This window comes from Oxyura jamaicensis, chromosome W (assembly GCF_011077185.1).
Source record: "Oxyura jamaicensis isolate SHBP4307 breed ruddy duck chromosome W, BPBGC_Ojam_1.0, whole genome shotgun sequence".
NCBI classification, from domain to species: domain Eukaryota; kingdom Metazoa; phylum Chordata; class Aves; order Anseriformes; family Anatidae; genus Oxyura; species Oxyura jamaicensis.
In genome coordinates, this window is record NC_048925.1 from 286,220 (window position 1) to 300,041 (window position 13,822).

The window sequence follows — 13,822 nt, forward strand, 5'->3', positions numbered from 1 at the left end:
CTGTGTGCAGTTCTGGGCACCACAGTATAAAAAGGACATGAAACTGTTGGAGAGTGTCCAGAGGAGGGCTACGAAGATGGTGAAAGGCCTGGAGGGGAAGACGTACGAGGAACGGCTGAGGTCACTGGGCCTGTTCAGCCTGGAGAAGAGGAGGCTGAGGGGAGACCTCATCGCAGTCTACAACTTCCTCGTAAGGGGTTGTCAAGAGGCAGGAGACCTTTTCTCCATTAACACTAGTGACAGGACCCGCGGGAACGGGGTTAAGCTGAGGCAGGGGAAATTTAGGCTGGACGTCAGGAGGGGGTTCTTCACAGAGAGGGTGGTTGCACACTGGAACAGGCTCCCCAGGGAAGTGGTCACTGCACCGAGCCTGTCTGAATTTAAGAAGAGATTGGACTGTGCACTTAGTCACATGGTCTGAACTTTTGGGTAGACCTGTGCGGTGTCAAGAGTTGGACTTGATGATCCTTAAGGGTCCCTTCCAACTCAGGATATTCTATGATTCTATGATTCTAAGCCTAACTGTGTAGAACAATAAGTGTTCCATTATTGCAACTTCAGAAGTATTCATTTAAGTGCTGATTCAAGAGTAAGATGTCAGTAAGTTCTTTGAAAAATTTTGAGCTGCCTCTGATATTTGTAGAAAAAAAAAAATGCACCCTGTATTTCCAGTGAGTGGTGCTCATTACCTTAAAGAAAATCAGTAGCTAAGAATTTCTACTATTCGTTGCGCCAAGACAATCTTGTAAATTATTGTTTAAAGAGGCAGTAATTAGGAGAAGTATGTGTGCATGCCACACGCATGCATCATAAGAATAGGAATCCATGGTGAAAGGCAAGTGAGAGAGCTTTTGTGGTGGTTTGTGGTGGTTTATGGGCTGCTGCAGGGAAAGTTAACATCCCAGCCAGACCCAGTACAGCTTTGTAGGGTGTAACCAGGACTTTGGTATTAGTGACTGGGTGTGGTATCTAATTTGAGGAGGGGAAATAATGTAATGAAAAGATCTAGAGAATCAGGATTAATCAAAACAGGGCTTCTCAACAATGTGGATATTATTGGCAAAATATGGAGTTGTTTCTCATAGTCAAGGAGAACTGGGTAAGAGAAACTCATTTTATACCCAGCTCTACATACAGAGCCTGTAGGATATCTCACAGAATGTACTAGAGATAGAAAATAAAGTATAGCAGCCTCTGCAAAGCCATCAGTAAAGGAACACCTTTCATTTGAACTGCAGATTTGGTAGATGTATCCATTCTTTTTTTCATCTACATGTCAGTGCATTGTTTAATTAATAATATTTCTTAAAATATCTGAAAGACATTTAAGCTGCAGAATAAAGCTACTTTCTTGTTTAGTGGTGTTTCTTGAATGAAGCACATGGGGACCTGTCTTCCAATACATTTTTGAGTGTTGTTAGAAGTACTGATTTATGATGACCTAAAACAGAATGGCTAATAATAATCTCAGTCACTGCCTTCTGAAGAGCAGTAATCCCTAGTGGATGAATGGGATCAGAGAAATGTTTGCTTTGTTTAAAAAAGAGGAGGCTGGAGTATATTGGTCTATTATTATTATTATTGTTATTATTATTTTCTTTTTATATGCACCAGTATTCCTTTTTAAACCAAAAAAATATAGCTTAATTATAGTTTAAAATCATAGTTGGGAAAGTTTGAAATGTTATCTGCTTTTCAAAGTTTTTTTTTCTGGGCTAACAGTTATGGGGAGCTTGTTTAATTTGAGGAATTAAAAAAGTGATGAATTGGGGAAGATTTTCAATGTCCTCTTTTAAAATGTCATTTTTATGTACTCTTTTTAAAATTTCTCTAGATATATTCAAAGTCTGGAGTGAGTGAATATAGAAGTAAAAATGCATGCATTTTAAAATAAAGAAAGAAAGGAGCTAAGGCAAGGAATATTTAAAAAAATGGTGTGAAAATGAACTATCAGAATCAAAGTTAAAGAAGAAGGAAAGACCAATTTATTTTTTAAGACTTTTTCTAATTTCATCTTTTTATGGACATGTAATATAGGGAACCTTCCCTAAACAACTGTTGTGGTGGTTTTTTATTTATTTGTTTGTTTTTTTTTGTTTGTTTTTAAATTTAACAATGTGTGGCTGAAATGGCTAACAGTACACTGATCATTAAGTCTTCATCACTGGACCTTATGAAGAATCTTTTTGATCTTTCCTTTTTCTGTAGTCAACTTACTTTCATTGACTATTTTCTAATAGTTGATATTCTGAACCTGCAAGTACTATTTTTGTGTGTGTTTTTGTTTGTTTTTGTTTCATCTTCTCTGAAATGATCCCTTCGCCATTTGCGGTGGACTGTTGAAACTTCTAGGAAATACAATGTAACTATCTGGAATACATCTTGATCTAGGAATGATGTGTCTCCTACCAATCTTATTTAGACCTTTTGTGAACACAGATATATGTACAAATACACATTAAAATTATGTAGGTTATATTTAGTGTGTTTTTATATAAAATATGAAACAACATAACTGTTCAGTTTTTCTGAATTATTATTCTAGGATCAAGACCACCTTTAATCCTACAATCTCAGCATCCACCTTATTCATCACCTAGAGATGTTCCCCCAGACATACTGTTAGATTCTCCAGAAAGAAAGCAAAAGAAACAAAAGAAAATGAAGTTAGGCAAGGATGAAAAAGACCAGACTGAAAAAGCTGCAATGTATGATATCATTAGTTCTCCTTCCAAGAACTCCACTAAGCTTACATTAAGACTCTCTCGTGTAAGATCTTCGGATATGGACCAGCAGGATGATATGCTTTCTGGTTTGGAAAACAGCAGTGTGTCAGAGGGTGATATACCTTTTAATGTGCAGTACCCAGGACAGACTTCTAAAACACCCGTTACTCCACAGGATGTTAACCACCCACTAAACACTGCTCAGTGTTTGCCGCAGCATGAACAGACAGCTTTCCTTCAGGCACAAGTGCCTGTTTTACAACAGAACACTTCAGTTGGTGCAAAACAGCCTCAAACTCCTGTGGTACAGACACAGCAACAGGTTTCGCAACAAGGAACTATAACGTCATTTGATGAAGTAGAATTGGATGCATTGGCTGAAATTGAGCGGATAGAACGTGAATCAGCTATTGAAAGGGAGCGATTTTCAAAAGAAGTGCAAGATAAAGGTAAAAGGATTGTGTGTGTGTATACACTATATTTATTATATAAATATATATATGCCTATAAAACCCATATATATATATATATAAATAAAACTTCCTTTTATTGTTACATAGTTCAATTCTGTTTACTCAGTGTAGGTTCTTCTATGATATTCATCTTAATTTCCCTTCAACAATGGACTGTAATTTCATATATGGATATTTTTAGTAGTTGGTATTCTTTATTTGGGATCTTACTGTATGGAAAGTGAAGCTCTTATGTTTCAAAATTCTTTTTAACCTACTCTTATTTGAAACATGAGACCAAATGAAGTACAATTAACAACATTTATAAAGTTTCTAAAATCCCAGTAGTATGTACTATAAGTCAAAATTTGTTATAAGTTATGGTAGTTGAATTATTCATTATCTATGTTACCTAATTTAAGAAAATAGAGTAAAACTTTTATCCTCATCTATTCATATCCCCATTTGAACCTAATGTGAAGAAGGTGTTAGATTAAAATCACATCTCTTCTTTTAAAGGCACTGTAATGATTGGATAATATATACTACTATATTGTATCCAGTGTTGTTCAGCTGCTCACCAGAGAGAGCATGTTTTCTCCATATTCAAAGATTTTTTTATGTTTTTAAAAATGTCTGGTGAGAGATAATGAGAATTAGAATATAAATGTTATAAATATTAAGTTTAACGCTTTAGATATTCCTTATTTGGTAACTAAATCAACTCTTGTTAAAAACGTTGTTTGTCAATCTATAGAGAAAATGGGTGCTCACCTCAAAAGAGATCTACTACCTTTGATTTTCATTTAATTAAATGGGGGATTTTGCTGCTCTGCTTACCTCTCTTGTAGTAATTTTAAATTTATTTATGGAGAGCTTGTGGTTTGTCTCCTAATACTTTGTTTCTTCAAAAGCTACTTTTATTTTTGCACTGCTAGGGTAGATTCTGCAGCATATTTTAGCTGAGAAACAGCTGGAAATATGTGTACTTTTATGGTGTGCAACAGCCTTCAAACACTTAGAGCAAGACTAAAACACTCTTCCTTTTTTGTTCTGACATTCAGAAAATTATGCAATTCAGTTGTGAAGTTTGTTTACCATAATTACATAGCCATAGGTACACTCTGATTCCTTTCTTTTATGGGGTAAAGGAGTGATTTTTCTATAATGCAATCTACCCCCTTCACCACTGCTTGATAACCAACTTACCAAATAAGGATTCCAATCTTATGCTTCACTTATTGCCTGCATTTTCTGCCAGGTCTCAGTTCTTCCTGAGTTCCTGCATTTGCTATGGATTGGGTTCAAGAGTTGCTGCCTTATTTTGGGACAAACAATCACCATTTATTCACAGGTGTTAAGTTGCCCCTATGCTAGGCAGCAACTCTTTTCTCTTTGTCTGCCAAGTTTTCAGTCATGAACACAGAAAATATTGAGTAGAAGAATTTTTACCAGTCTCATGGCAGATTATCTGAAAAGCTGTTATCTTACCAAAAAATAAGAACCATATCTCTTTAACGTTTTTTTAATTGCTTCTAAGTTTGTATTATGTCTACAAGCTGATATGCTCAGGAATTTAGTTATTGTCATTTGATTTGGTGTGATTGCAGGAGGAAGCTTCCTCTATGGTTCCTATGGGAATATGCCTGTTAGAAATATATCTAATAACTCCTAACCTAAATACGTTGTTCACTTTTGAGAAGCTGCCTACTGCATTTATGCAAGAGCCTGGCATTTATGCACCTTAGTACATAGACTGTAACTTCAGATCACATTATGTCCAGAAAATAGTGTGACTGTAGTATGTACTCTGTCTAATTAGAGCAGGAGAACATTGTGTTAGTTGATACTGTAGGTAGGAAGTGTCCCTCTAGAGATCATACTTCAGATGCTAGCACATGCTGAAATCTGCATGAAAGCATCTTTGCTGCTTTTGTAATTAAGGCATGGGAATACATACTACAGTCATGCTATGCTTTCTGTGTAGGTATTCTTTCTTGTCTTCCATAAAGTACTTTGAGTGGAATTGTACTCACTCAAGTTGTGATAGAAGATTAGTGGTCTCTTCTGTCCTTTTTTTTAGATGTGAAATCTCTACAGTTCAGTGCTTCATCAAAGGTACTCAGATGCTACTTTTTAAACAGTAAGGCATTAGATGGATGTGACGTTTTTTCTGAGGTTTGGAACTAGTAGTGTGGTGGAACTTTTTATTTCAGGGAAGAGGTGGAGATGATTTTCTGTGAGTTCTTGCCAAAAATTATACAACTGCTATGCTTGTCTAATAGCAGTTGTTTAATAGCTAATATGCTGTTGTCTAATATGCTTGTTTAATAGCTTCAGAACAAACTAATAAGTCTCTGGAACATGTCATGCCTCAGGTCTTCAGTTCCCATTGCCCCCCTCATAATGGCTTGTATGTCCTCATCGGATACAAATTGTCAATACTAGATCATATCTTCTCTTTTGAAAAGATGTATAATATCGCGTGTAGATCCAGCTATTGTTTTTCAAGACTTGTAATATCTGAGTAGAAAAAAAAAAAAAAGAACAGCCATGGTATGCATGATTCTGAAGGGTTAATACAGGAAAGGATTATCTTTTTCCACAACAGTCAACAAGAAGTTAACCATCCTCTGCTTAGGTACATCAGGATATTTTGATGATCTAGTTTCTTTAGAAAGACAATGAAACTTCACACACAGTTCCTTCTCTTCTAATCACCAATAGTTTCCTGTACTACTTGGTACTCTTGAATTGCTTCAGAAACAAGCAAAGGTCCATGTTCTGAACCCATTTTGTTCACTTAACTGGAGTTGTACTTAGTTCACACTCTAAAGTTGAATACTCCAAGAAAGTACAGTAAAACCTGTTGAGTTTTAAAAACTTATGTCCCAGGAATTTCTGTGCTTCTCAGGAATCTTTTTTTTTTTTGTTTGGGGGGGGGGGGCGGGCGCCTGTTGCTGAGGGAGAAATTTCATTTTGGTAACCTCAGTTCTCTGCATTAACTTGTGCTTTTCAGCTGTTCAGATACAAACGGGTTATTTTTGTGCATAGCCAAGTAGTTCAAAGCTAGTCATCTAAACCTTTCCCAGAACATTACATTAAGCTCTTGTTCTTCAGGATTTATACATGCTACAGAATTAATTTTCAGGTTCAAGGTTTCTACCTCAAAATCTGTCATGCTTTTTTAAGAAACAAACAAAAAAACCACCCACCACCATATACTGCCAATCAAAAATAAAAAACATTTAAGATATTAATGTTAAAAGGAGCTCTGAGTCTTTTAAAAAGGAAGATAACCCTGAAAATTACTTGAAAAAACAGAAACGAACACATCTTTTTCCAGAGTCTTTTTTCAATTTGTTTTAGATTTTATTTTTAAATTCAGATTTCCTTAATTTTCATTTGAGTTATTTCATACATAGTATCATGTGTTCATTGTTAGATTTTAGGCTGCTTCAAAAATGTTACATAATGCACAAGTCTTAAGAGATTAAGGAGTCTTACTTTTACTTGTAAAAGGCACTGTTCCCTGGAGTTTGTGAGAATAGTCATGAAATCATTAATCACTAACCATTTCACTGGGGAGGCTAATACTGGCTAATACTTTTTTTTTTTTTTTAAAAGACTTAAAAGCATTCAAAGCATTAGAAGCATTTATTTTTTTTTAAATTGAGACAAACCTACTCATATCTCTGGGTTTGTTACCTATTTATTTTACCTCTGAGGATCCATTTTACCCACTTCCGTGGAATCTTACTATGGATTCGTTGAATTAGGAAGAAGTGAAGCTGCAATAACTTTATTTCCAATAACTGGATCATTTAGGGGGCATTTGGATGCCTGCTATTGGCCCTTCTTTTTTTAGTTTCTTTCAAGCCAATAGCAGCAGAGACACACATCCCAAGAGTGTGAATCTGCCGGAGCAAAACTACGGTTATAGGTAAGTAACCTTATTTTCTTACCTTTTAAGCTCTTATCCACCTTCTCTCCCTTTCACCCCTTTCCCCATCTCCCCCAAAGTTTCCTGAAGAGGAAATTAATAGAACGCTATTAAGAATTTGTTTATGTCTAATTTTATGTAGCCAGTGCATGAAATGACAGAATGTGTAATTATAACCAGTATATTACCATTGATTTCCAAAAATACATTATAGGGATTTTATTTCCTTAAAAGTAGAGATACAAGTGTAGGCATTTGTTTAGTAATTTTGCAGAAGATTAGTCATTAATATAAGAGGATGAGAGGAGACAGGGTAAAATCTAAATCATTGTGTCTCTGTGTAGTAAGATAATGTGAGAATTACGTGCTTTGTGTATATAAACTTTCGTTAGGTCTATATTTTGTAGTGTTATGTAAATAGATGAAACTGGAACCTTATGTAGCTTTTCCAAGAAAAAGCAGTTTTGCGACGTCCAATTTTTATAGATGAGAGACTTCTTTTGTTTTATGTTGAGACATTTAAGAAGAGGAGGAGGAAGAAATTCCTCTTCTATCTAGAGAAATTGCAATGAAGTGTTGCAAAATTTCTATCTATCTAGGAAAAATTACTTTGTATTTATATTTTTTTAAGGAATGAAGTACTGATCAAGTCAAAAACGCATGTATATATTAAAAAGAAAAAAGCGTTTTTAAATGGCATTTACTTTCTTTTGATGCTCTTGTGTAATATGAAAGCAAATTCCCACACTTATCCCAGGTTGTGCTTTACATAGGATAGCACAGAAATGTGCTCTTGTAAACAGATGTAGAAAAGAACTAAAACCCAACAGTTTGGCAAGAAGTCTATTTTGATTTTCTGTAACATAAACTAAGATTACAAAATTAAATATAATTTGCATATCGCATATGTCTTGATTCTACCTGTTAAATAGATAGGAGGATTTATAACATTAATTACCCAGTAATGACTTTATTTTGTTCTGCGATAGTCAATTCTCTATGATGGATTTAAATCTTGATAAAGTAATGTTTTATATAATTAATAAAGCTTATTAAGAGTTTAAGCCCAGCATTTCTATAGATCATAGTCACCAAGTTCACTCTGATATCATTCTAAGGTGATACAGGATTTTTCCATTATCATACTATATAAATGTTACAGGATCTAGTCAATTGAAATAAGTTATGAAGTCAGAATGAAGTCAAAATCTGAAAGGGAGATTAAATGTGTTCACCAATAAATTCTAAAATTACTTGGTCATTAAAGTTTGTTGTTCATACAAATGATTAAAAACTAATTGGTTATGATAATCTGTGATCCATAAAATAAGCAGTTTTCCTTAAGCCTACTGTTTTACTTTCTTGTGAAATTAGGTGCTGCTTTGTGTATTTCAAAATTAATTGTACTTCAGGTTTTGATCTTTTTTTTTACAACTGAGTTTGGAAAACAATAATTTTTCACAAAGTAATCACATGGATAACACCAAGCATTTGTCAGAAAAGCCTTTATCTTATAAATATAATAAAATAATATTAATTGTAAAATCAATATTAAATTCAGGGAGGTTAAATTAGAGCTTCCAGTCTCTAAATAAGTGTAGATACTTGGTTATACTGTTCTGTAGTTCATTTCTTGTTATTTTCTAGTGTATTATTTCTTCTGTATTACTATAGTTGACAGGGAATAATGAGTTACAAGACATCCTGAAGTAGAAAAATTCCTAAGATCGTATTTAATTCTCCAGCTATGCTAATTACATAATTGTCATATTTAAGAAAATGAGCAAAACTTTAGAAAAATGAAAATTCTGACATCTGCTACACTCTAAGGCATATCAGAGCCTGCTTTATTATTTTTGTGTTTTGTCCTGAATGAGTTTGCACATTCCTTCTGATAGGCTTTCTTTTTTGCACAGTAACCAGAAGCTTGATAAAGTTTCTTGACAGGTTGCTAAAAATTACCATCTGTTTCTGTTCAGATTCTCAGAAATCCCTTCTTCTGAACTGCAGCAGCTGGAAGCCCTCTGATCTTTGTTTATTTTGGAGCATTTGGAATTGTTTTCAGTTCAGAAAGACTTCTTATACCAGGATCATCACTGTACTTTTTGTAGTTTCTTCTGAGCAAGCTTCTTTAGTAGTTTCTTATTCTTTAGTAGTTTCTTCTTAGAGCAAGCAGTGAGACTAAAATTTCTGAGCTGTTTGCTCAGTCTCTCCTTCAAGGGGAGGAGCTATTGATGTGGGAATCTCTTCTACTGATTGGAAGGTTTCTCTTTGATTGTTCATTTCTTTTGTTTTTGGAATACGGTTTTAGGGAGGAGGTGAGGTGAGAGCAAACTCTCATGGTCAGTAATGCTGAATGTTCATGAAGGAGTAGAAAGATGAAAACAGGTATTTGCCCTCACTACACTGATAGGTCATCCATCAGTACCATTAAAATAATTTCATAATTAAACCTTCCTTATATCCTGATTATATTGAGTGGTTTAGGTTCTTGTGGTCTGCAAAACACTTTTGTTTGCTGGGACAGGGTATTTGGACAAATTTGAGGAGATCTATGAAAAATTCCTAGGAAAAGCGAAACAGCTGTCAGTAAGCATAGATTTGTTATTTAAGGGTATGGTTATGTGTTATTTGTTGAAAATTCCCAGTCTTGATTGGTAGCTTAAATAAGAAAAACTTGTAATTGGCCTCTGGCTGACTTGTCTGTGATGTTGCTCAAAAATGGAAGGTCTGACAAGAAGTACTAACTGTTTAGGACTGGTATGTTTGGTATAAATTGTTGATTTAAATAATGCAAATGATTGGTATTTCAGATGAGTGAAGACATATCCTCATGATCTCTGAAGAATCTCAGAGTTTTAAAATAGAAGAGTCTACATTTTTATATTTTAAAAACAAACAAAAAAAAAGAAAGTAAGTCTGTACTAGGGTCATCACAATGGTTCATCCAGAATTCAGTGTTGAGGATCAATCTTCTTTGTAGTTCTGGAGAAGAGTACATATACATCTTGGATGTGAAGTTTCCAACTGAATCCTTTACAAGGTGAAGCAATAATTTAACTGTTGTTTCTTCACGATCATTCAAGATCATTCAGAAATCTCTGGATTTTAACATCTATAAAACACTATTGATAGAGTGGAATGTTACCATTCTGCTAAAACAAAGCTCTGCAGCCATGTGTTTCTTTTTTAGACTTGTTACCTTTTCATAGGTATTTTCAAAAGATACATTTCCCATTTCAGTTTGCTAGAACATTCAGTTCTTGAAGTTTTTAAGCTATCATCCTATTATATTCATTTGCTGAAAGAGTTCAATCTGGTAGTTGAGACAATCATCGCTTCTGCAATAAACCAGTAATATTGGAGTAACTTCAATATTAATGATGTTCTGGCTGCTGCTTTGGAAAGATTTCAGGTTAAATGGAAGAATGGAGACATTCTGGACGAGGGGATCAAGTGCACCCTCAGCAAGTTTGCAGACAACACCAAGTTAGGTGCGTGTGTCGATCTGCTCGAGGGTAGGAAGGCTCTGCAGGAGGATCTGGATAGGCTGGACCGATGGGCCGAGGCCAACGGTATGAAATTCAACAAGGCCAAGTGCCGGGTCCTGCACCTGGGGCACAACAACCCCAAACAGAGCTACAGGCTGGGAGATGTGTGGTTAGAAAGCTGCCTGTCAGAGAAGGACCTGGGAGTATTGGTTGACAGTTGGCTGAATATGAGCCAGCAGCGTGCTCAGGCGGCCAGGAAGGCCAGCAGCATCCTGGCTTGCATAAGAAACAGTGTGGCCAGCAGGTCCAGGGAAGTGATTGTCCCCCTGTACTCGGCTCTGGTGAGGCCGCACCTCGAGTACTGCGTTCAGTTTTGGGCCCCTCGCTACAAGAAGGACATGGAGGTGCTTGAGCGAGTCCAGAGAAGGGCAATGAAGCTGGTGAAGGGTCTGGAGAACAAGTCTTACTGAGGGAGCTGGGACTGTTTAGCCTGGAGAAGAGGAGGCTCAGGGGTGACCTTATTGCACTCTACAGGTACCTGAAGGGAGGCCGTAGCGAGGTGGTGGTTGGTCTATTCTCCCACGTGCCTGGTGACAGGACGAGGGGGAATGGGCTAAAGTTGTGCCAGGGGAGGTTTAGGTTGGATATTAGGAAGAACTTAGGAAGATGTAGAGCTTAGGGATATGGTTTAGTGGAAGATTTGTTAGCGTTAGGTCAGAGGTTGGACTCGGTGATCTTGGAGGTCTCTTCCAACCTAGACTATTCTGTGATTCTGTGATTCTGTGATTTCTTTAATCCAGTTCCCCTCATCCAGACTGTCCCTAACATTTGCTCAGCTTCCAAGTATATCTGTTTTCAGGATGGAGATTCTTCATGTGGTTGACTTGTAGTTTCAGCAAAAATGTATTTGGAGGTGTCTGTTTTTTTCCAGTGAAATTTGTTTTTTTGCGCAAAGGTTCCTTAGTAATTAAATACTTTCTAAATCTGAAAGTACTCATTGTTTTGACACAGACTTTTCCAAAGATGAAGGCCACACCTGTCTGTCTCCAAGAATACTGTTCATAACAGGGCAGGTGAGACCTAACCACTTGGAAATCCAGATAACCTGTTTTTTAAATTTATTTCAAACTTGTGGTTCTTGTAATGTTAAGTTTCTTGTATCACGATGACTCCTTTAATTTGACACACCATCTCTACTATGTTTTAGAATGAGTTGGCTTATGATCTTGCTTTGAGCACCAAGTTACTGCATTTTGGTGAGCATGTTGCCATGTAAAGAGAACATCTATGGTGGATTTGTCAAGCCAAAAAGATGCATATATAGGAGAATAACGGTTATTGGACAGTAGTCTGAACTGTCATAATTTTATTAAAGGAATGATTTTGGATGTATTTACATTCTTGGGGTATGAGTGGGGGAAGAGAAAAATCTGAAAACAGACTTGGATGCCCAATCTTTAACATAGAAAAGCTCTTCTGTGATTAACCACTTATTCCTTTCGTTACAAAAAACTATTACAAAGAGTGAAGGGCCATTTTAGAGAGGGCATCGCGCGGATCAACTACAGCAAGGGTTCCTGGCAGGGAGGTGGATGGAGCCAACCCCTAACCACCCACCCCCAATAATGCGTAGCAGAGCCGTTTGGTCAGAGCTGCAGCCATGCCCCCCCCCCCAGCAGGCAGGAGCTGATGTGCTGAGGGCGGAGCCAGGGCAGCCAACCCCCTGACGGTATAAAAGCAGTCCCTAGGGAGCACCGCGAACAGGGCAGGCTTGGCATTTAGCGCAGGCAGTTCAAGCAGGGCAGGGAGAAGCGCAGGGAGGATCCTCTCCTCCCTTTCCCACCTCCCTTTCTTTTCCTCTCCTCTCATCTCCTTTGGGAACTCTACCTTTTACAACTTATAATTCACCATGGTGGGCACCCGTTGGAGCAGCTGGGCTGAGGCGGCAACCCAGACTGAGAGGACATGGCCTCTCTGGGCTCATGTGCGCACCCAAGTGGATCCCCTGAGGGGTGAAGTCGCAGTCCAGACTGGATACTGTGGGGAGCTCCGAAATCTGAAGGCCCCCCTGGGTCCTGAGGGAAGAGGGCTGTCATGGGTGCAGGTGTGCCCTGCTCAAGGAACTGCTTGAGAAGATGGCTGGGCTGCAGCAACAAATTGGCAGCCTGAGGGGCTTCTGGGATAGGAGGTGTCAACCTGCCCCTACTGAGGCCCAGCAGTCCTCTCCTAAGTCCCTGCAAATGGTAGTAGCCAATCCAGCTGCTCACCTGCAGGACGGAGGACTTGACCACCCATGAGAGGAAAGGGGCTGGACCCTCGTCTCAGCTGGAAGCAGAAGGAGGCATCTGCCCCCAACCCCCACAGTGCCCCCAACCCCCACGGTGTCCCTGGGTAATAGACACGAGGCTCTCGGGCAGGAAAAGGATGAGGGTCAGGACAGTAGTCAGAACCCAAGCATGTCAAAGTCAAGGGAAGTACCAAGCATAGGGAGCGGGGCTGGTCGGGGCACTGCATCAAAACCAGTGCCACAAAAAAAGAGCAGAGAGTCTTAGTGATCAGGGACTCCTTGCTGAGGGGCACCGAGGCTCCCATTTGCCGTCTGGATAACCTCTCCAGAGCGGTGTGTTGTCTTCCTAGAGCATGTCAGAGACGTTAGGAAGGCTCTGCCGCAGCTCATTAAACCAGAGGACTACTATCCTCTTATCGTCATTCAGGCTAGGTCCCGGGTAGCTGCAACAAAGAAAATGAGTAATATTAAAAAGGACTTTGCATCCCTGGGAAGAATGTTGAAGGGATCGGGGGTGCAGGTACTGTTCTCTTCTGTCCTCACTATGGGTGACCGGGACCCAGAAAGAAGGAGGAGAATGGGACAGGTAAATGACTGGCTGAGGGGGTGGTGTCTAGACCAAGGCTTTGGGTATTTCGATCTTGGGCAGGCCTTTGAGAAGCTGGGTATGTGGGCTGCTGATGGACTCCGACTCAGCAAGTGGGGCACAAGTGTACTGGGAAGCAAGCTCTCTGGACTGATTACCAGGGCTTTAAACTAGGTTTGACGAGGCAAGGGAGGGGAGTTAGGAGTGACAGAGAAGGGCTGGGGGATGTTGTCACTGCTGTCACTGTTGAAGATAGTAGGGAAAAAACCTCCGAGTTGTCCCATAGGATTGTCCGAGGGCTCCTCAGAGAAGGTAATGATCCCGATACTTCGTCTGG

General features: G+C 38.4%; 1 protein-coding gene across 1 annotated transcript in view; it reads left to right on the forward strand.

Annotated features, from left to right (window-relative positions):
* Positions 1-1,044: 1,044 nt before the first annotated feature.
* LOC118155637 (nipped-B-like protein) overlaps positions 1,045-13,822 on the forward strand; it is a 76,039-nt gene continuing 63,261 nt past the window's right edge. The window contains exons 1-2 of the mRNA XM_035309022.1: positions 1,045-1,099; positions 2,546-3,175. Coding sequence (XP_035164913.1) covers positions 1,045-1,099; positions 2,546-3,175 — 685 coding nt within the window. The remainder of the gene's footprint in view (positions 1,100-2,545; positions 3,176-13,822) is intronic.